This window comes from Psittacula echo (assembly GCF_963264785.1).
Source record: "Psittacula echo genome assembly, chromosome: 6".
In the NCBI taxonomy this organism is placed as follows: domain Eukaryota; kingdom Metazoa; phylum Chordata; class Aves; order Psittaciformes; family Psittacidae; genus Psittacula; species Psittacula echo.
The window spans coordinates 42,209,272-42,232,133 of NC_137743.1; the positions used below are offsets into that span (position 1 = coordinate 42,209,272).

General features: G+C 38.5%; 1 protein-coding gene across 1 annotated transcript in view; it reads left to right on the forward strand.

Moving 5' to 3' along the window:
* Positions 1 to 22,337, forward strand: part of TANC1 (tetratricopeptide repeat, ankyrin repeat and coiled-coil containing 1) — a gene marked incomplete at its 5' end in the record, with an annotated part of 61,761 nt that extends 39,424 nt beyond the window's left edge. Inside the window, 17 exons of the mRNA XM_080621850.1 lie at positions 803 to 954; positions 2,194 to 2,425; positions 3,641 to 3,807; positions 4,409 to 5,016; positions 5,454 to 5,562; positions 5,780 to 5,902; positions 6,962 to 7,198; positions 7,837 to 8,022; positions 9,428 to 9,506; positions 13,127 to 13,260; positions 13,916 to 14,039; positions 14,161 to 14,336; positions 15,536 to 15,668; positions 16,505 to 16,596; positions 17,685 to 17,831; positions 18,989 to 19,089; positions 20,284 to 22,337. Of these exons, the coding sequence (XP_080477976.1) occupies positions 803 to 954; positions 2,194 to 2,425; positions 3,641 to 3,807; positions 4,409 to 5,016; positions 5,454 to 5,562; positions 5,780 to 5,902; positions 6,962 to 7,198; positions 7,837 to 8,022; positions 9,428 to 9,506; positions 13,127 to 13,260; positions 13,916 to 14,039; positions 14,161 to 14,336; positions 15,536 to 15,668; positions 16,505 to 16,596; positions 17,685 to 17,831; positions 18,989 to 19,089; positions 20,284 to 21,631 (4,148 nt within the window). The 3' untranslated portion in view covers positions 21,632 to 22,337. The remainder of the gene's footprint in view (positions 1 to 802; positions 955 to 2,193; positions 2,426 to 3,640; positions 3,808 to 4,408; positions 5,017 to 5,453; positions 5,563 to 5,779; positions 5,903 to 6,961; positions 7,199 to 7,836; positions 8,023 to 9,427; positions 9,507 to 13,126; positions 13,261 to 13,915; positions 14,040 to 14,160; positions 14,337 to 15,535; positions 15,669 to 16,504; positions 16,597 to 17,684; positions 17,832 to 18,988; positions 19,090 to 20,283) is intronic.
* Positions 22,338 to 22,862: the final 525 nt, after the last annotated feature.

Genomic DNA, 22,862 nt, shown 5'->3' on the forward strand with positions numbered 1-22,862 from the left:
CCTTGGCAAATACTTGTTCCCTGCAGTGAGGAAAGGAAACTGTTAAAATTGCATGCTTTGACAAATACCTTCCAGATAATACAGTGGGGGCTCAGCCAAACAAAAGAGATTGTAGAATGAAGACTTTAGAATCTCTTCCTTCTGTCAGGCAGTGTGTACGCTAAACCCTGGTATAGTGACTCTAGTAGCTTGTTCTCCCATTAATATAGAAAGTAACAAGTGACATGTTTCTTCGCCACTGCAGACCATACGCGTTTCAGTACCATGCATTTTCCATAGCATTTCAGTAGAAGCAATAATAAAGCTATGGAGAAACCCATTCTGTCTTCTGCTAGGATCTGTAGGATTCTGTCACCTGAGCCATCCAGTGCCTACCTTAACTGGAAGGATGATGTGACTGTTGTTACTGCTACTTCCTCTACTGACACTTCAAGTAATAATAATCTTGTAATAATGATATATTGTTTATATGTCCCAACAATTCAGTCATATAATAACTATTGGTTTAAATGAGTCGTATGTACAGTTTTAATGAGGAAACTCTTCACATCAGTATGGTTTGCTTTCAGTAATTCTGAAATTTGATCTACAAATAGTTTTGATCTACAAGTCAGTGGAATTGTTTTAAAATTGTGACATTTACTATCCTGTATTTATCAGACTAGTTGCAGGCTGCCTTTAATGCTACTGTTCAGTTTTCATTTTTACTTTAGCAGTAAATATATTCTGTCATGTTTTCTTAGAAAACAGTCTGCCATCAGCAGATTTGGTCTCTCTTGTATTTGTTGTCTTTTAAAAATAGGTGGTGATTCCTGTCAGGAGATTCCCTTAAGTCAGTTATCCCCATCTGCTCCTCCAGCAAATGGTACCAGTACAATAAAGACGCTGAGTCGTCCTAGTACTCCTGAATACCAAAATCAAACAGGTGATCCTGTGAGACGCCTTGCTTCAAAGGTGAGTTTCACTTACTAATAGATTTTCAGTATGCTAGAAGGACTCTAACGTGGGGCAGACGGTCACCTGGACATGCTGTTAGTCAGTGGTGAGAGAACAGGCAGTAACCTTGGACACTTCCAAAAGATGTCTACATTTCACAAATGGTGAAATCAGCTACTGGCCTTTTTTACTGTTCAAGCTGTTGTTTGAATTCTGCTCGCTCTTAGAAAGAGTTAACATTAAAAATTTCACTTCTGTTTTACGTGTGTATGGGAGAGTAGGATCCTTTACTTCCAAAAAGGGCCATGTGTTCTGTACAAGTAGATGCTCAGCATACCTTCCAAAGGCAAAATTCTGGAGGGAAAAAAGATGATAAAATGTTTAGTCTGTGTATAATCCATCTATATTCTATGGTACAGGTTGAGTCTGAATGTAGTCTTTCTATTTTCCATGCTCTGAGAGTCTGAAGTAAGCAAAAGTTATTTTGCATTAGGTTATTATGATAATTGTGGGTTTTTTTGCCTAATTATTAAAAATTATTTATGTCTGAATTGCATGCTTTATGCCAGTAGTTGTGAGAAAAACATGACGAGGTTATTGTTGCAGTTTTTAAGGTGATGTGTATTATTTAGAAATGGTGTTATGAAAACACTGGAGTGCAGACTGTTTACTGTGAACACCGTGTTTTCCTTGGGGTTTGGTTCTTTTCAAAGAAATATGGCCTATGTTACATTTTAATTAACACACACATTTGTGATAAGCAGAATAAAGCCAGTTGGCCTCTTACCCTTGTTTGCTACATGAGTACGCCATTAATAGCTGTCTGTCATTTACTTTTGCCTTAATGATGATCAAGTGATTCCTTGGGTCACTATGTTGTGTGACCCAGTGCTGTTAAATTATAGCTAATAGGTTGCTTAGTCAGCCTCAAGTTATTCTTCTTAAAGTAGTTAGCTGTTTACTCACTGTATCCAAATCACATAAACTCTAATTACTATGTTTTCCTGCTAGAATCTGACATTTTGGTTTCACTTCCTCTTTGCATGTACTGCAAGGTCAAAATCCATTCCATTGCCTTCTTTTCTGTGTTTTTGACAGAGGCCATCTGAGACCAGTTGTGGAGTTGGATAATTATTCTAACCCTAAAAAGTATTTTGTAGCTGAGAGAGAAATTCACTTTTACAATAATCAGACTAACTAGTAACCAGTGTATGTATTGAAGGGGTAACACTTTATTTTCTTCGTTAAATTCTGCAGGTTGTTGCTTATCACTACTGTCAAGCTGACAACACATACACATGTCTTGTACCAGAATTTGTCCACAGTGTTGCAGCTTTACTTTGTCGTTCAAATCAACTAACAGCCTACAGAGATCTTCTAATAAAAGAGCCTCACTTACAAAGCATGCTTAGCCTGAGATCGTGTGTCCAAGATCCAGCAGCAGCTTTTAAAAGGGGAGTGTTGGAACCACTTTCAAACCTCAGGAAAGGTAGGTTAAGCAGGAAGTGGCTTGGAAACTGAATCTGAACTGCAGAAAAAGTGGAGAAAAAAATTAAGAATATGTATTTTGATGCCCTAAGGGAAATTAAGTAAAGCAAAACACTCCTGGAGAAAGGGATTCGTTAATGGTGGTAGTTGTAACAATAATGGGTAGCTTTGGAACAGTTTTGATGTTTTTTTTAAATAAAATTCTGTGAAACTTTAATATTAAAGATCATGGAAACTTTTTTTTCCCCCCAGAAAACTCAAGAATACCTTTGTACCCTGAAGTTAAGGTTGGCACATTTGCATTAAAGGATTTTGTTTTCAGAGGCGTTTGAGTTTTGTCACACTTCTTTGTTTTGTAATTTTCTGTGCCTAAACACCTGCAGAGTGGATGTGGGTTTTGCTTGCTTTTAAAACTGATATGGCAGTTTTCCAAGAAAGTGTGTAACAACATAATTTTTATATTAAAAAAAAAAATCTAGCAAACTCCTTAAAAACAGCAAGCTTCAGAGTATGTGCCAGCTTGAGCAGGTACTTGATATATGGCAAGATGGGGAGATTTGCCAATGTGTGAACAGAGCATGTGTCATTCTCATGAAAACTGGTTTGCAGTTCTTGAATTTTGTTGACAGTCAACAAAATTCCTGTGAAATCCATTGGTAAATCTTATGTTTACCCCTGGGATTTTCATCCTTATCAAGTGCTCAAAATGAATATTGCTCATTTCTTACGCTGTTGCAAAATAACTTCTTGTCAGAACTGGAAGTGTAAACCAATGCTGGATGATTTTTGCAAATTTTAAATTATTTTGTTTGTTTGGTAAGTCAAGTAAAGGATAAGTTTTTAAGTAAATAGCTAATAATCAAAAGCAGTATTAACTGATAGCTTAAATAACCTACATATGCCTTCTTCCCATATATGTGCATCTCTTTGGTTAACAGCCTTGCTTAATCTTTTAACTGATCCATAATAATAGTGCAGTAAAAAACGCTGTTGTGATTGCTTCTATTTTTAGTCATTTTATGGCAGTGTTGTTTTATATCTCTTAATGTTTATATTCTCCCAAATAACGTTTGAATACTTAAGACATATTGCTGCACGTAAAGATAGGTTTTTATTTCTTGAATGCTCAAAATCTGGGGATTAAAAATGCATCACTTTTAATGATGTAGGAAAATCTGTATTCATCCTTTCCTTTTCTCTTATTTTCATATTTCAGAGCGGAAAATTCCTGAGGAAGACTACATAATTTTGATAGATGGTTTAAATGATGCTGAATTTCATAAACCTGATTACGGTGACACAGTTTCTTCATTTATCTCAAGCATAATCTGTAAGTTTCCTCCTTGGCTGAAGCTCATTGTGACCATAAGAACTAATTTCCAGGTAAATACACCTTTTAACTCTTCTCTTACCGTCAAAGACTGAGTGATCTTTCATATTGGTGCAACTGCATTAATAGGAAGAATACTGAACCATAGAATACCAGGTCGGAAGGGACCTCAAGGATCAGCTGGTCCCACCTTTCTTGGTAAAAACACAGTCTAGGCTAGATGACCCAGCGCCATGTAAAGCTGAGTCTGTCTACCACTTCCCCAGGGATATTATTCCAGTGGCTGGTTTTATGGAATTCAGAGTAAAGTCTCTTGGTTTGGTTTGGTTTTTTCCTTCCTTCTTTTGTTGTTGCATGTTTATTTACAGTGCAAAAGTATGATATTGGAGGCCTCTTTTGTTTAGAACCACTTTCTTGAGTATGCCAGTAGAATTGATAATACAAGAAGTGTTGGAATCAGAGTAGCTTTGCTTTAGCAAAGCCATCACAGAGATACTGATTTTTTGGTAACCTGTCTTGTGCTCATTAAAGAAGAGAAATATAGCAGAGATGTGTTGTTGAGTTTTTAGTGCTGGAATACTGTAATGCCTGTGTGTTGGGTTGGTTGCTTTGGTTTTTAATTTCCTTCTTTTTTTCTCCTTCTCCTCCTCATAGGAAGTAGTAAGTTCACTGCCCTTTATTGCAATATCCCTGGACAATTTTCCAGACAACAAAGAAATTCATGAGGACTTGAATGCCTATATTCAGTACAGAATTAATAACAGCCAGGAAATTATAAACAACGTATCTTTAAATGGAAAAGCTGATGCAGCTATTATTGGAAAAGTGAGTAACCACCTGATCCTGAGAAGCCTGGGATCTTACCTCTATTTGAAACTCACTCTGGATCTTTTCCAAAAAGGTCACTTAGTAATCAAAAGTGCAAGCTACAAGGTTGTTCCAGTGTCTCTATCAGAGCTGTACTTACTTCAGTGCAATATGAAGTTCATGACAAACTCTGCTTTTGAGCGAGCCCTGCCAATATTAAATGTGGCACTGGCATCCCTACATCCCATGACAGATGACCAGATTTTCCAAGCTATTAATGCAGGACAGATAAATGGTGAACAGCAGTGGGAAGACTTCAGTCAAAGGATGGAAGCCCTTTCATGTTTTCTGATAAAAAGACGTGACAAAACACGTATGTTCTGCCATCCTTCCTTCAGAGAATGGCTTGTTTGGAGAGCAGATGGTGAAAATACTGACTTCTTATGTGAGCCAAGGTAAATGAAACCTGCACTAAATGATGTTCAAATAACTGCAGTTATCTTTTATGTAATCGTTTGAATTACTAAATACACATTTTATCTCAAATTTCAGAAGGATTCAGATCCTCTAGAATTGTGTTTTATCTGTGGTACCTGCAGTGTACTGTGAGATGAAACAAGACAAAAGGAGAGCAGTTTATGAATCAGTGTCGAACCTGCATTGGTTCTGACATAGACCCCTGGTGAGGTGACAGTAAAGAAATATTAGGAGTGTGTTTCAACTTTGAAATTTGCCTTTTCTGTCTTTGCATTATGGAAAGAATTTTGTTTAGATGGAGTTGTGTGTTTCAGTAGTCTGACAAAGAAAGCTGAGCTATTATGACAGGCATACAGATGTGTTAATATATTTACTGAAAGTATAAAAGCAGTTCCCTCTTAATCTTTTTTACTAGGAATGGACATGCTTTACTGGCTTTCATGTTTTCCCGACAAGAGGGAAAGTTAAACCGACAACAAACTATGGAACTTGGTCATCATATACTTAAAGCTCACATTTTTAAGGTAAAGTTTACAGCTTAATAGGTTTTATGACTTATTCATATGAATGAGTCATAGAGATTGTCCTCCATGTTGCTTTAATAATTTATTAGAAGCTTATATGAAGTACTGGGTAGTGCTAACAGACAAAATATTAACTTCTCTTTATGCTGGTGAGTTGTAGATTTGAATAGTATTTCTAATCCTATAGAGAGATTTCCTGTTATGTCTCTTCTGGTAGGGTCTCAGTAAAAGGACTGGAATTTCTTCCAGTCATCTTCAAGCCTTGTGGATTGGTTATAGCACTGATGGACTGTCTGCAGCCCTTGCTTCGCTGAGGAACATCTATACCCCCAATGTGAAGGTAAGACAATAAAGCACTTGTGTGCAATCAGTGCTTCAGCTGCTTCAGCAGCATTGGTGCTGTAACTATGTTGGTGAATGCTGAGATTAACCTTTTAGAAGAAAAAAGCCACCACTCTCTGCATCTGTAACTGAACTCTTTTATAACCAGTCTTCGTGAACTTTTTTTAAGCTGTTGTTAAAGTCCAGTTAAGTTTTCCTTGATAGTTTTGATGGAAAGAAGGGTTTGACCCTGATTTTGATGTAGCCACGCTCCATAGCATAGATAAACGTATAGATATGCTTTCAGGGGGTCAGATGTACCACCTGATTTGCTGGGCAGAGTTCAGCCGTGTTTTCTTGTAGGGGAGGGTATCAAGGGGAATTGTAAAAGGGGAGGTACTATGAGAGTGAAAGGATGCAAAATGTCAGAACTTTCCATTATTGTTTGAATCCCTGTATTATGGATAGGGAAATCTAACTTGGTAAGTTGCAATTCTAGCCGATCGCTAAGCCTTTTGGTTGGAACTTTGTGTGCGCATGCGCACACACACACATGCATGCTCTGATAATTCTTTTAGAATCATAGAATTTTAGAATGGTTTGGGTTGCAAGGAGCCTTAAAGATCATTCAGTTCCAACCCTTCTGCCAGTGGCAAGGACTCATATCATTAGACCAGGTTGCTCAAAGCCCTGTCCAACCTGACCTTGGGATGCCAGGGATGGGGCAGCCACAGCTTCTCTGGGCAGAGAGATTGCTTTTTATGCAATCTGGTTCTCTGTTAATGGAGTCAGTTACATAAATCTGCAGAGGAGCAGCATGGATGAAATTGTCATGAGAGAGTAGTGAGTTTCAGGGAAGAGGTAAGTTTTCTATTAGAAGTACACACTAATAGAATAATTATTTGCTAACAGACGATTTAAAACTTTCATATTGCTAGATATGTGATAAAGTCAATGTCTGCCAATAAAATCTCCATCAAAATTGGGAAGTAATGTATGAATATTTGAATCAAGATGTCAAAGTCTCTTAATAAATTCAGACAAATCTGAATAAAAAGTTGTTTAAATTGAATTTTAGGTGAGTCGGCTGCTGATCTTGGCAGGAGCAAATGTGAATTACCGGACTGAAGTCTTAAATAATGCTCCAGTGCTGTGTGTTCAGTCGCACCTTGGACATGAAGAAGTGGTCACTCTTTTACTAGAATTTGGAGCTGCTATTGATGGAACTTCAGAAAATGGGATGACAGCACTTAGTTATGCAGCTGCTGCAGGTCACATGAACATAGTTTCACTGCTGTGCAAAAAAGGTGCAAAGGTAAGCTCATGCACAAAGATTGCAATGTTTCCAGTAAAAAAATCATGTAAAGACCTAAGAAAATTGTTGATTATGTAAGTATATAATTAACTTGGGGCAGGATATGGGGGAGAACGTCTACACAGGCTTCTATGAAACATTTTCCATGTGCCACTGATCACAAGCCACTGGCCCCTCCATTCTGCCAGTTTTGGGTCCACCTCACTGTGTACTTACCTAAGTGTGTACTTCATTAGCTTGCCTATGACTATCTTATGAGAGACAGTGTCAGAAACCTTACTATAGTTGAGGTAGACAACATCCACAGCTTTTCCGTCATCCACAAAGCCAGTCACCTCATTGTACAAGGCTGACAGGTTGTTTAAGCGTGACTTCACCTTAGTAAGCCCATGCTGACTACTCCAAATCAGCTTTTTGTCCTTCATGTGTTTGGAAATGGTTTCCAAGATGTTTTTTCCATTGCCTTCCCAGCAACTAAGGTGAGGCTGTTTGGCCTATAATTCCCCAGATCTTCCTTCTTGTCCTTCTTGAAGATGGGAGTGACATTTACTGTCTTGCACTGCTTGGGAGCTCTTCTCATGGCCTTTCACTTGACTTTTTAACTTTGAACACCTTTTTTGCCTCCACCTACCATGCAGGCTGATTATGTAGACAAGAAGGGCCAATGTGCTTTGGTCCATAGCGCACTGAGAGGGCATTGTGATATCCTTGAATACTTGCTCAATGTTGCTTGGATAGCTCCATCCCAAGAACAGAATTCATTAAGAAGAAGCCAGGCATTGCAACAAGCTCTAACAGCAGCTTCCAGTATGGGACACTGTCAGGTAGGTTGGTAGTTCATATATGTCCAAATCTGTTTAAATTTGTCAGAGTTGTACAACACTGCTTGCAGCTACTTTTGAAAGAGGTCTAGAGAGCAGAAGTAGTGAAACTTCTGGTGTTTAAAGTAGTGTGCACTCTTAGCAGCAGTTGTAAATGCTGTAGTTAACTATCCAGTTACATTATTTGCTTCAGGATTTGTTTATATATAATTTCTGTGGGTTTTTTTCCTCTCTGTTCCTAACTGGTTTTCTGTTGTCCTAACTCTCTAGTGGTAATGATGATACTCTCTATCTGTGATCCGCTCTAGCATGTTTCTACTTTAGGGTGATTTCTGGATTGTTTGGGGTTTTTTTCATAGTATAACAAACTGCATATTGCACATACTTGGACATGCTTAGATTTTTAACCTGGTGCACATATCAGGCTATAGACTTCAGCTTTCTTCAGCTAAGTGTCACTTTAGACAGAAATTTGGGGTTGTATGTATGCATATGATAAGTGTTTGTCAGCATTACAGTACTATTCAGTAAAATGAACACTAAAAGTAAGCAAATAAGAAATACTTAAAATGGTTTAGATAATACAAGGTAATACAAGTATGTCTTCTGTTCACTGGAAAAATAAACCTTAACCTTGCTATAAAAGTAATTGGTAAGTAAAGATACTTGAGTAAAGATCACACTAGGCTGATGGGATTTCCTGTGTATGTATTGTGATGTGCCAAAAGTGGAAACTTAAAATCTCTTCACTAAAACCATTTCAGTATTAAGTTCTTTTTAATCTAGTCTTTAATTGCCGTAAGATCTGATCTTTAGAATTGTTTGCATGATTCAAATACAGAAATGCCTATGTGCAATTAATTTATTGTATAATATGTAAGCCATCACTGTCTCACAATATAAATTGGAGGATTCTGAACTATGGTTAACTTGAATTAATGGATAATTCCTTCACTTGTAAAAGTTGCTATCCATGACTCAAATGAAAGCAGTCAACTGCTGAATATCAGCAAAATAGGTCACATTAATCATAAATAGTTACTCTTACCTGAAAATGTCCATCTTTCCCTGGTTTTAGGAGTGGGATGCTTTATTTTTGTTTTTGGCATTGTTTGCCTTGATTGTTGTGGTATATTTTTAGGTCACACAGGAGCCCATTAAATCATAATGCAAAACATCCTGAACCAGTTAAGAGAAGGGCACTGGGCTTTTTTTCTAAACTACTTCCAATAACATTCAGTCATCCTCAGCTCATACTAAAAATCATACTGAGCTTGCTTTGATGGCTTATGAACAATATCTATTCATTTTCTTTAATTCATGTGCATTGCTTTAAATCTTTTATCCTTTGTTACGTCTTGCAAGTGATGGTTTAGTGACTCACATCTCTGCTAACTGATTTTGACAGGTGGTTTGTTACATCTTGACAATTGAAAAGGATCATGGAATAGACATCAATGACACTGATGCCTTGTGGGGAGAAACAGGTATTTCCTTTCTTCTGTTTTCCCTAGTTAGAGTTGCTCATTTAAAAAATAAGAGATTCTGATTTTTTGAACTTAATTCTCTGTGGTAGAAGTTGTGGGAAATACCAGTTTTAATAATAAAATGCAGTGTATAAGTGCAGAGTTTTTAACTTAATAAATCCACTCCTCTCATTTATTGGAAAGAAGAGTTATTTTGTATTAAAATTACTGAAAATTACTGACTTCCTAATTAAATTGGAAATTTTGTGTGGAAATACAGTGCTTCAAGCTGCAGTGTAAATTTCTTAGGATTATCTGAGAATTTTCTAATTTTATTTTCTTTTTGTTAAGTCTCATTTGTTTGCAAGAAATGTGAGGCAATTGACTCATTTATTTGAACGAGACCATGGATGAAAAGACATTCCTCTGTGTGGGAAATGCCAAATCTTTTTTTTTAAAGACAGGCTGTAAGGTGTGCAGCCTGCAGCTGGAAGGTTTCCTGGTTTACCATATGAGTAGCATCTCAATTTCTTTAAAAAAGCTGAGATTGCACAAGCAGGTGTGAAACCTGTCTCTTTTAATTATTGTCAGTAACCTCTTCACATACCGGAGAAGCAAACGTTCTTAATTCCTGTGCATATACAGAACTCTTGTTGCAAATACAGTGAATTCCAAACCCCATACATCTCTTTCCAAATTAATTTTCCTTTAATTTTTCTTGACAATGTTTTGTACTTAAGTTCTTAATGTATTGAGAATCTTTGCTCATTAAGTAAGTACTTCCTTATGCAGTGTGAAGGTGGTAAAGGTCTGAGTCCAGCTGTGAGCAGTTCCCTGCGGCATTTTTGTGCTCTCTGAAATACAGAGTAGTAAGTTTGGGACAAGAAGAACATGTAGAGTGAGTCAAGGTAGTCACAGGATTACCATTACATGGAATATTCGGTTAGTGACTGTACAAAATTTATGTGGAAAGAATTCTAATTTATATGCTGCTGGAATCTGCACAGTTTTGCATGTGTGGGTGAACTTACGTTTGCATTGTACTGAATGGTTCTTTGCAGTCTATTTTGCAAATGGGAGTGTGGTGTGGAACTGGATAGTGATAAAATTAGGATGAGGCAGATAGAGTGAGGAGCACAGTTTTGTGAGCAGCTGTTTTAAAAAGGAAAAATCCATCATACATTGAAATAGCATAGAACAAACTTTAAGATCATTCCTTTTCATGTAGTGACATGTTCCAGAACAGCTTGTTTCTATTCATGTATTTGTACTGCTGTTGCCTGCTTGCATCCTGAGTTGGTTCTGCTCATTGTGGAGGCTGTTTCAATAGCATTCTATATTGTGAGTCTTTAGAGGGAAGGACAGCTGGAGATCATCATTGCCATTCCCAGTATTTTATCCCATTAACAGTGCTGAAGGCCACGTTTGTATGAAGTACAGGTCCAAGGCAAATTAAATAGCAAATTAAAGTGGAACAGATAAAAAAGTCATGTAACAGGTGAAGTGTGAGCATGTTCAGTGGAAGACTTCTAAGTGCGTCATCTGCATTTCCCTAGTTTACCCTTTTCAAAATCTTAGGTGCAAAAAAATAATCTTAGGTTAAAGACATCTCTGAGATGTTTTCCAGCCTCATACGTTCTATACAGATTAGCTAAATTTGAGCATAATTTACTGTCTAGTAAAAATGATAGAAAATAACATCTCTTTGGTTGCTGTCAACTTTTGCAGAGTACCATTAGGCAGATCAGTCATATTCTGGAGTAGAATAGATGGTATTCTGAGCAGAGTTTAGCCCTAACATTGTTAAAGCCAACTGGAGGAATTGTTTAGTCATCTTATACCTGGGTTAGGTATAGGGAATTACATTGTTGCTGTAATGTTAGTTACACTGTAAGCTAAAATGCTGCTACTGACAGAATAAAAAATGTGAAGTTTTTGAATGAGATGGTTTGTTTTGCCTTTGATGTTGGTATCCCTAAGGGTTACCTTCCAGTTGTTCAGATCAAAACAGTTGATGTAAATGTAACATAGCAAAATACCAGTTGGTAAAGAGTGAATGGGTTAGATATTGTGGTTCTAAAAAAAGGAATGTGCTGCTTCCTGCAGTGTTTGTAATTTCATTCACTTTCAGCATTTGTTGCAGTTAAAAAAAAAAAAACTATCATGTTTGAAAATGCTGAAAAAGAATAACAAGAAATTCACAATTTGACCCACTTCTCATGGGAAACTCTGTGGTATTAGGATTTAGAAAATAGAGGGGCAAGTCCTTTGCTGAGTGTTGCAGAAGTCAGTGCGTGAACCCATTTTCTAAATACTGTTAACATTACTGATGATGCTTTAACACAACAACAAAAAAGGACACTTTAATTTCAAGCTCCATTTAAAACACACAATAAGTTGATGGGAAAAGGGGAAAAATCATGATGGGGAATATACTTTTATTTTCAACCTTCAGTGAGTGTCACAGTGAAAAGGTTTATGATAAGTTTTAGGAGAAGGTGGTGAGTTGTTTAAATGTGCAGCCTTACAGCAACACTTAAGCATTATGGTACTGATTAAAGTCCCACAGTATTAGTGCTGAACGTATGGAAGCCTGCTTTCTCATAAGCCATATATTGTGAACACAGATGTGCAGTAATTTATATCTTATGAATGTCTAAAAGATCAAAACAGTGGTTTTAATTCTGTGCTACGTGGACACATTTGCTACTACACTGTGTTGGGCTGTTCTGTCTCCAGTGTGTGTAGGTGTGTATATGCAGTTGTGATACTCCGGTGTTTTCAGACAGGGCTGAAAAAGTGTCTGCCCATAGTAATATCTGTGCTTAAAAGCTGCAAAGTTACTGCATTTTAGGTAGAGGTCAAGAGCACTCGCTTTTGACAACACTGTTCTGTTCAAAGAAAGATTTTTTTTTTTTTTTTTTTTTTTTTTTAAGGTGATTAGAATGTTGATGTCTCTTGTGTACTGGAAAATGTACAATAATCCCCTGAAGTCTAGAGCAAGGGTTAACACGCAGGAATTAGAATTATTAATTCATAACCTACTGTGCTTTTCACCATGAAAACCAGGGAAAACAGTTTTAACTAGTGCAGAATGAAGCTAAAGCTAAATTGTCCAAGGCACAGAGTTTCTGCAGGGATCTACATATCTGATGTTTTGTAATAAATCACGGCTAGGGATCAGGTAAAACGTACTTCCTGAAACTTGAGTTACAGTCCCTTTGCTGAATCCCAGAGCTGTTTCCATCTTCACCTTTAGGAAGGGCCAGATGGAAAGAGATGAAACTTTCTTGCCTTAAAAAAAATGATTAATGAAAAACAAACTAGGACAGGTGGGTTTATCCAAAATGCTCATAAAGATTCCTTTTAAGCTACAGCCTGTGCACATGATACAGCTCTTATCTTTGAGAATCATCTGCCTGCCCTCCTCCCCCCGTGGTTTATTAACTTAATCTGATTCTGACTAATTCACTTGAAGCTAGAAATGGTTACAGCAATACTACAGAGCAGCAGAGTTGAAAAGAGTGAGGCTTCAGTCACACTCACAAAATGTGCATGTGTTAAAAACTGTGGTAAAACAGGAAAGAGATGATGTTGATGAGAATGGTATGGGTTTTTTTGGTTGTTTTTTTTTTTTTTAGCCCTGACAGCTGCTGCAGGAAGAGGGAAACTGGAAGTCTGTGAATTACTTCTTGAACATGGAGCTGTTGTGACAAGAGCTAATAGGAGGGGGATTCCGCCACTTTTCTGTGCTGTGCGGCAGGGGCACTGGCAGGTCTGACACATCTTTGTGAACTAAATGGATTCCTTTGGGAAGCTGTCTTCGACTCCCCCCCATCTTTAGTCCTGTTATAAATTAGTGTAGATTTTCTAATATGTGTTTGCATCAACACCAAAGGAGCTCACTTTCAAAGTTATTTAAAATGACAGATAATGGTGAACAAAGAAGCTGTGGCTGCCCCATCCCTGGCAGTGTTCAAGGCCAGGTTGAGTGGGGCTTTGAGCAACCTGGTCTAGTGAAAGGTGTCCCTGCCTGTGACAGGGGGTTGGAACAAGGTGATCTTTAAGGTCCCTTCCGGCTCAAACCATTCTGTGATTTTATACAAAGGATTAAAAGGTATATCGACTGTATGACAACCTTGGTTATAATGTACTTGAAAAATAATACATGGGAGTTAAAACATTTTATTTCCTAGACCAAGAACAGAGGCAATTTCTCATCCTCCATACTGCTTCTCTGTTAATGGAGAGAGAACCTTAAGAGTCAGGAGCCTTCCTCATGCTGGCAATTCCTGTCTGGAGAAGGCTCTGAATTGCAAACAGGTTTCTCAATGATTGCTATAAATAACACCTTAGTCCTCTTCTTTAAAAGTTTGTTCTCGTAAGGATAAAATTTGCCTATTTTTTTTAAATTGCCTTTTCTATTTCAGATTGCTAAACTTCTAGTGGAGCATGGGTCTGATGTGAATTTAAGTGACAAGCAAGGCCGAACTCCACTTATGGTGGCTTCTTGTGAAGGACACTTGAGCACTGTGGAATTTCTGCTTTCTGAAGGTAGAAAATAAATAGTGGTTCAAGGCTGCACAGCTGTACCAGAGACTGCATCTCTGTGAGTTGGGTAGTTTTGCTTATTAAACAGGACATCTTCACAACAAACGTCATTTTCATTTTACAGGTGCAACTATTTCCTCTCTGGACAAAGAAGGACTGACAGCTTTGAGCTGGGCATGTCTGAAAGGCCACAGGGAAGTGGTTCAGTTTTTAGTTGAGAAAGGTGCAACAACTGATCAGACAGACAAAAACGGACGAACGCCCCTAGACCTGGCAGCCTTTTATGGAGATGCTGATATTGTGAGTAGAACTAACAGCAGGAAAACTAAGCTTCTGTTAAAACTTTCATAATACAGACCACAGCTCAGTAGAAGTATTGCCAACCAAACAGGAAGGAAATCTGAGGAAGTGGCAAAGATGTTTACACTGCTAGCAATTTGACTGTAGTACAAGCGTTTTCTCAGTGAGGTTTTGGTACAGAGGTAGTTGTGACAGAAGTCCAGCATTATGCCGTTATGTTTTACTGTTTGCTGTTGTATGTGAGTCTTTTAAATCTCAATAAAAAGGAGCATTTACAATTTCTGCTTTGGATGAACTGGAATTAAAAAAAAAAGGAGAAGGAGCTTTTTTTGGGGCATGAAAGGAAAATACATTTTTTTTTTTTTCAGGCTCTGCAAAGCCATCAGGTGACCTGGCAGGGTCAGCTGGGTGCCTTCATGGAACAGAGACTCCAAATGAGAGGTGTAGGAAGAATAATATTGCCAGAATAGATGAAATGCAGAAAGATTTTGCTTCTCCATCATGAGACATCATTAGTTGTCTTTGATAGGTATTTTTCATGCTTTCCATGACTGGGAAAAGAACTGTTAGAAATGTTGATGCTTTTCATCTTGCAAAGATGGCACTGAGCACATCTCAGTGTTACTGATAATGTGGAACTACAAGACCTGAGGTGAAAATTCACTTCACAATTTGTTCCACAGGTCATTTGAGAAATAGGACAACAACTGAAGTTCCTTTTCCAGTCCTGTACCTTTCCCACATACTACCTTCTTCCTCTGTAGTGAACATTAAAATGCAAAAATTTAAGGTGAATAAGGCATTTTAGGTGAAGTTTTTCTGAATGTGAAATGGACCATGACTGTAGCTGAGATCAAAAGGATACAGTAAGGTTAAAGTCTGTGATTTTGAATCCTCTGTATCTTTAAAACTATAGATTTTTTTTTTTTAAGTGAGTGTTTATTTTGTCCTTACTCTTCAAAACTTGGTAATAGTGTAGTGTTACACTGTACTTGAAGCTAAAGCCACAGGGCCTGCGCTGCTGCTCTGTTCTCACTGCGTTTGTTACCCTTGGGCTTGAGTTGCTGCCTCCGCATATTGGCACGCAGGCCATGACCAAAGGAGGAAATGGAGGGATTAGGTGGTAGCCTAACAATCCCACTGTTCTGCCTCTCCTACCAGAAATAATGTTACAAGGCCTGTCTTGTTTCTCTTCATAGGTGCAGTATTTGGTAGAGAAAGGAGCAATGATTGAGCATGTAGACCACAGCGGCATGCGGCCACTGGACAGAGCTATTGGATGTCGTAACACGGCTGTGGTGGTTACGCTGCTGAGAAAAGGAGCTAAACTAGGTTAGTAAGACTGGCCTGTACTCAAGAGAAGCAACTGAATATCTGCTTTGCTAGAATTACTGTCATTTCTGTAGAGTAAATAAATATATCTGGAAGTGCACACTAGCTTTTTGCAGGTTGTATGGTTTGCAGATGCCCGCACAAGAGAAATCTGTCTCTTAAAGGCAGACACTCAAGACTCACTTCAGAAGTGAAGAAATGAAAGTAGTTTTTTTGTATTTTCTTCGACATGTTGATGAAGAGGTTTGGAGGAGTCAGTCTTTACATGGTTACTCTATCATGATAAACAAGGAAATGATGATTGCACTATTAGTGATACTTAATTCTAGGAATTATTTAGATTAAGAAGTTTTACATTTAAATAACATTTTTAGTAGATTATAGAATTGCAAAGAGTGGTTAAAATTGTACATCCAAATGATGTATTATCAGTAGGCAAGTAGCTGGTGCATATGTGTATGTGGTAATTCTTGAATCTGTAATGCCTCTAAATCATCATTTATTATTGTTTGGGTACTATGGATGATCAAGTACAGATCCTTACTTAGGTCTGGACTTTACTGTGACTTTTATACTAGCCTATTCTGGTTTAATACCAAGGATGGAATGAATCAGACTGTTTAATACCTGGCTCTCTATCTATGTGTGGCAGCAGGGCATGTATGGATATATACCTCTCTATTTTAAATACATGTGCGCACAGTACTACTAGTACTAATAATAGTTCCATGCAGGTGGAATATCTGCTGAAGGAGGATTAGGCTTTCTAGGGTCAATAGGTATCAAAAACACACTTGCTTCCCTTTTGTCAGAGAGCCTTAAAATTTAACTTGCAGGAAATGCAGCATGGGCAATGGCCACCTCCAAACCCGATATTCTGCTTATTCTGCTGCAGAAGCTGATGGAAGAAGGAAATATACTGTACAAAGTAGGTAGATTTTTTTTTTTTTAATTATTTTTCTTTTCTGATAGCAGAACATTATAATTTCTGTCTGAATGTAGATTAAAGTTCTTTATACCTCCTTTTATGTTCAAACAAGATGTGTACTTGCACATCATTTTATGTTGGGAATGAGGCCAACAAATCTTGAGAACCCTGGGTAGGAATCACTGAAAACTCCTGTGTAAATGAAATAAGTAAATGAAAATTTCAAGATGGATGAGTACATTTTCTTTCTGTTGAGCAAGTCAGTCTGAACATTTGTAGCAGTCAGTTGCTGCTTAAGAGCAACTCAGAATATAAGGTGCTCGTTTGAAAGTGCCTTGTTGAATTAAGTGACATTTAGGCGTGTCCTTTTCTTCAGCATAATGTTCTTTTGTTCTTTTGTGTGATGTTTAAGTATATATTGAGGTGACGGCTCTTTTGATACGTTCTTTTTACTAATGGTGATACATTGCTTAGAAGAGGAACTGGCATTATTTGGTAAACTGAGACATCTGCTTTACTAGTGCAGCACAGTGCTGAATGGCTTTATAGAAGCATCATTCAAAGTCTGTTCTAGGTACCTGTAATTTGTAGGATCTTTTATAAGAGCCCTCAAATATCTGCCACCTTATCTCTGATCTTTTTTTCTGTATCAAATGGCTTTGCATAGTAAAGAAAGAGACCCTTCAGGCCTTGCTGTCATGAATTAGATTCTCCCAAAACCTAGGCCTTAAGAGTTATAATCAGTTACCTCATCAGGTACTGGACTGCTCTCTTTAAATAAGTAAATAATGAATTGTATTGTACCCGATTTTTTCTCGTACAAGTAGCATGTATTAATGCAGTATATTCTGCTGAAATACCATTAAGGGTATGAGTTCAGAAACAAACACAGACTTCAGTTAACATCCAAGTTCTCACCTGTGTCTGTCTGCAAGTTTAATTCATACTGTATATGTTTATTTTATTTAAATCTGGATCTGTGCTTTTACTTGAAGAGCATCTCTTGGTACATGTCAAGTATCAATGTGCTTTTCTGCAACAGTGACATTTAGAGTTCCTGAAAAGCTTCTTGTTTCCTACATTTGTAGAAAGGCAAGATGAAAGAAGCAGCACAGCGCTATCAGTATGCCTTGAGGAAGTTTCCGAGGGAAGGACTTGGAGAAGAAATGAAAGCATTCAATGAGCTGAGAGTTTCATTATACCTAAATTTATCACGATGTCGCCGAAAAACAAATGTAAGCTCTTACTGTTCATCTCTTGCCTCTCTGGCATAGGGAATCTTAGACTTCTGTTTTACTCCATTACTGAGTTTGTACCTGGGACATTTATTTCTGCTATTTTAGAATACTTTTCACTGTATCCTGCTTCTGAGCTTTGCTGTGTCAACAAATGGGGACAGTTCATAAGATGAGGGCATGTTGCTGTGGGGGATCTATTACAGCTGTTCTTAGGAAATCCAGTTATTTTGGAATGACGAACTGCTGGATGGTTTTGGTAGTTTTTGAAAAGACTAAATGGAAAATGCTGCTACCGCTACTACAACTAGTGTGTGTGTGTGTGTGTGCATTCCTTACCATATCCCACTGATAAACTCTCATTGCGTTTTGCTAACCCTGAAGCGCATCACTTTCCATCTAAAACTCAGTTTCATCATATTGCTCTGTTCTTGCATATCGTCTCAGGACAGGGTTTTTTGGTGTTAACACTTCCCAACCTCCTGTATCCTCATGCTCCATATAATTCAGTATTGTGAATGCCCTGCACCATGCATGGCTGTTAGAAAAATTAGGCTTGCTTCTGCCTTCAGCTTCCCCATAGCCATCTTTGCCCCTGTTTAAACCCTGCTTTTGTCAATTCCAGTCTAACCAAAAATTTACTAAACTCTTACTCTGTGTTCTTGTCAAATGAAGACCAAATAAATTATGTCCAGTGCAATTCTTCTTTCAAAATTTTACATACTTTGTCAGAGGCAGCTCTGGACTCAGCCAAGCCATTTCCTGAATTTTCTTGCTGTTCTCTAAATTCATAAGTCTTTAACTGGCCTTTTTTCAAAAGACATTTGAAAGCCTTGCTGTTTGGGGTTTATTTTCTTTTAAACATGAAGTCTCCTCTAGCATTGTTAACATCTTTGGGTTGAAGATAACCGTATCCTGCTTATATTAACACTGCTTTTAGCTACCTTGGAGTCAATTTCCCTTAGACACGAGAGGCAAGGCTAGCAAGATGAGGTCTGTTCTCAGTGTTTCAGAAAGTATCTGCTCTTGCTTTCTGATAAAGGGAACTCTTTGTACTGCGTAAGGTATCTGCACTACTGAAGCAGTACCATGAGTATAGGACATGCACTTTTCTTTTGTTGTCACTGTGTAACAAGTACATTTGTTGAAATTATTAGGACTTTGGTATGGCTGAAGAGTTCGCTACCAAAGCACTGGATCTGAAACCGAAGTCTTACGAAGCCTATTATGCTAGAGCAAGAGCTAAGAGGAACAGCAGGTACTGTTTGGTTCTGTGCATCTTCCTAACACTTTCAGTAGCTCCTTGTCTTTTCCACTAGTTGTATTTGGAATTTGCAAAGAAAAAGTTTTTTTCCTTGTGCACTTTCCATCTGTATTAGGTCTCAGTATCAGTTAAAGCCAACCCAGCCCCAAAAAGCAATACTGAATAATCTTTTAGGCAAACAGTAGGTAGTTCAGGAAGTAACAAATGGATGCGAAGAGGGACTAAGTGTAAGAGCAAACAGGACTGCTACTCCAAGTGATTCAGCAGAATGTTGGCAGCAGTGTGCCACCAAACTCCAGCACTGCATTACTTATTACCAGGTTTATTTATGATTTATTACTGGGTGCTTCTTGTAGGACAGGGTATGTTGAATCATCAGCAGTTCAAGATAAAAACAAGGGGAGCTTGAGAAACAGCAAACTGTAGTGTCATAGCTGAAGTCTAGGGAGAGGTGCCTTTTTGATTCACCATGTCTTTTCTAAGCAGAACAATAATCATGAAGCAGAGTTCAGCCAGCCACCTGCTCTGAAGGCAACAGTGAAGCATTTACAAGACAAAAGCGTCAGTTCCTAGTGTTAGCAGCAGACTGCTGCTGCCTTCCTCAAGAAGCTGTTGAGATACAAGGGGAGGGTTTAGGGCTGGGTCTGCGCTTCCACCATAGGAAAGAATTTCGTGCTTTGGAGAAGATCCAATTCTTATATTGTCACCAGCTACAGCAGGAGATGGCAGATCAGAATATATCTTTGAAAGTTTAGTGTATATAAATATATAAAGGGGGAGTGTCATGAGGATGGAGCCAGGCTCTTCTCAGTGGCAAACAATGATAGGACAAGGGGTAATGGGTATAAACTGGAACACAAGAGGTTCCACTTAAACTTGAGAAGAAACTTCTTCTCAGTGAGGGTGACGGAACACTGGAACAGGCTGCCCAGGGAGGTTGTGGAGTCTCCTTCTCTGGAGACATTCAAAACCCGCCTGGACACATTCCTATGTAACCTTATTTAGGTGTTCCTGCTCTGGCAGGGGGATTGGACTAGATGATCTTTTGAGGTCCCTTCCAATCTCTAACATACTGTGATACTGTGAAGTCAGGGGCGTGAATTAATTGTAGGCAATGCTGAGACTTACATTTGACCCTGGTTTTGATTGAGTTTAACTGTGGGTTGGTTTTTCTTTTTCCCTAAACAGAAAGCTACTTGCTGCTCTCGCTGACTTGCGTGAAGCCACACAGCTGTGTCCCAGCAATCAAGAGATAAAACGTCTCCTGGCTCGAGTAGAAGAGGAATGCAAACAGTTCCAGAGGACGCAGCAACAGAAGCATCAGTCTCCACAGCTACTACAGCAAATTAACAACTCTGATAATGAGGAAGAGGGCATTATACAAGGTGTGAATGACAATTTTAATCTTCAAGATGGGGAGGATGAACTACCACACCCTGAGGAATCTGTTTCCTGTTCACAAAGGCTGCAGTGTTCCTTAGCTGCTTCATCGTACAGCAGGACCCTTCAAGAAGGTGTTCAGCAGAAAGCTAGATCTGTGTCCCCTCAAAGCAGAACAGGCAGTAAATACCTGAGAGAGCCAGGCTTGATCATGCAGCCAACAAAGCAGGCACAGATTGTGAAAACTAATCAGCACCTGAGCTCCATCCAGCCTGGACCAAAACCAGGAAGCGGTCCATGTAATGCAAAGACACAATCATCTTTTCAGCATCTTCCCCAAAGTCCCTTGCCAGTCCGGCACTGTAAAATTCAGCATTCGGATGGGACAGGCACATTATCATCTGGAAGCGTTTCTGCAGGTCCTAGTTCTGAACTGTATAATGAGAAGTTTGTGTCCAGCCAGTGTTCCCATTCACAGCATAATGAGAATCTGTCCTCACATTCTTTTGCAAGTAAGTCTAAAACCACGGACAGGTTGACAGCCTCTACTCCAATGAATTTCAGTGAAGCAAGGCAGCAAAGTCCTGTCCCCTGTAGTTCTTCAGCCAGTAGTATGATTCTTGCCAGCTCAACCAGCAGCTTAAGTTCAGCGAGTAGTTTTTCAGATAGTATTAAGGGGCTGGGCCCAGACGTTCGACTCAAGGACAGTAACATCCATCAAGTTCAGGGTACTGCTGAACACAGACCTCGCAATACCCCATTTATGGGGATCATGGATAAGACTGCAAGGTTTCAGCAGCAAAATACTCAGTCCAGTCGTACTTGGCACTCTCAGGCATCGGAGGGATTATCAACACATGTTGCTTCTGGGGGCATTCAGCCCTCCAATTTTGAGCAGTTCTCAGTCAAGCACTACCAAACTAAAATCTCTACTGGTGCTGCCCCAGGTGACAGCAGCCAGAACGGTCTGCAAGCTAAAGAACGCGAGGAGCTCAAGTGCCAAATGTCAACCCACTGTCAAGACAGCAGATCACCTAAACAGGCATCGCATTTATACCCAGATGCGGTATCACAGCCTCACAGCAGTAAGGAAGGCCATCTGAGTCATGGCACGGCTGCAAAACCAAAGCGATCATTCATTGAATCAAATGTATAAATATTATTGTGTATATTTACAGGGTTGTAAAACTTGGTTCATGACATCATAGCGTATTACTTCTGTACAAAGTACTGATGGCTGGTCACTTGTGAGTATGCAGTCCATGTTGGCCAGTTTTCAATGGGCTACAACCACTTCAAACTGGTCCTACCATCACAGGACAGTTACAGTAACTGGAACAGCAAACCTGTGTGAAAAGAGTCCGTGATGATCACTACCCACCGCGCTAGGCCCTCGTGCAGACAAAGCCTTTCCATCCTATTTTACCATCAAGTAAGACTTTCCTTTTACATAGGGCTTTAATCTCTGGTTATATTACATCTCACCACTTACTTACATAATAATCGTGCCTCTCTAATGCTTAAGTAAGTGCTTACTTCTCAAAACAGTGTTAAGAAAAGATAATCTGCTGCATAATACTCAGATCTGTATATGTATGCTTTTTTTTTTTAAATCAAAGATAGTATTTTATCACTTTTCTAGTGGGATCTAATTTGGGTTGCATGATGTACATTTAGGAAGCATAAATAATTTGTGTCTGAGTACAATATAAGTGGCCATGTTTGGACATGTAAATATAACTATTTTTAGTAACTAGAAGAACTCAAGTAAAATAAACGGTGACATTTGCATGTGTATTGAAAGGCTTTGACCATATTGGTTATTGCACTGAAGAACACAATATTATGGCATATTAACAATAATCGCACTTTATATAGTTTATCTAATCACCTTTGGGTGCTATCTTAAAGCAAGATGATTTATTGTTTATTGTAGAAAAAGGTACAGCAGTGAAATCTTTAGGAATTGTTTTTATGAGAAACCTAAGAAATTGATGAAGATGAAAATTTGAGGAAAAGTGTACATGCATCTGTGTGACCCGATGAAGTTGCGAAGTTTCGCAGAGGAAATTCGGTTTTAAATTGGTGAGATCGTTCTGAAAACAAGGAGCTGTAGTGCCATCCTTGTGAGTGCAGGTAGGCTGGAGCGGTCAGTGTGACAGGCACAGTTCATGTCCTCTTTGTGGACAGTGTTGGACATTGTAAACAGACGTACCCCCTTTTACAACTTCTTTTTGAGTTTGCATCATTATGCTTTAGCTTATTTATTGTTTACTGTTTCTTTGATACTTTGTACAACTCCTATATTAGTCTTGTCCTGTAGTTCTATTTTTGCACAGCTACTGTATTTTTTCCATACAAAATAAAGACTATTAATACACCTGTGG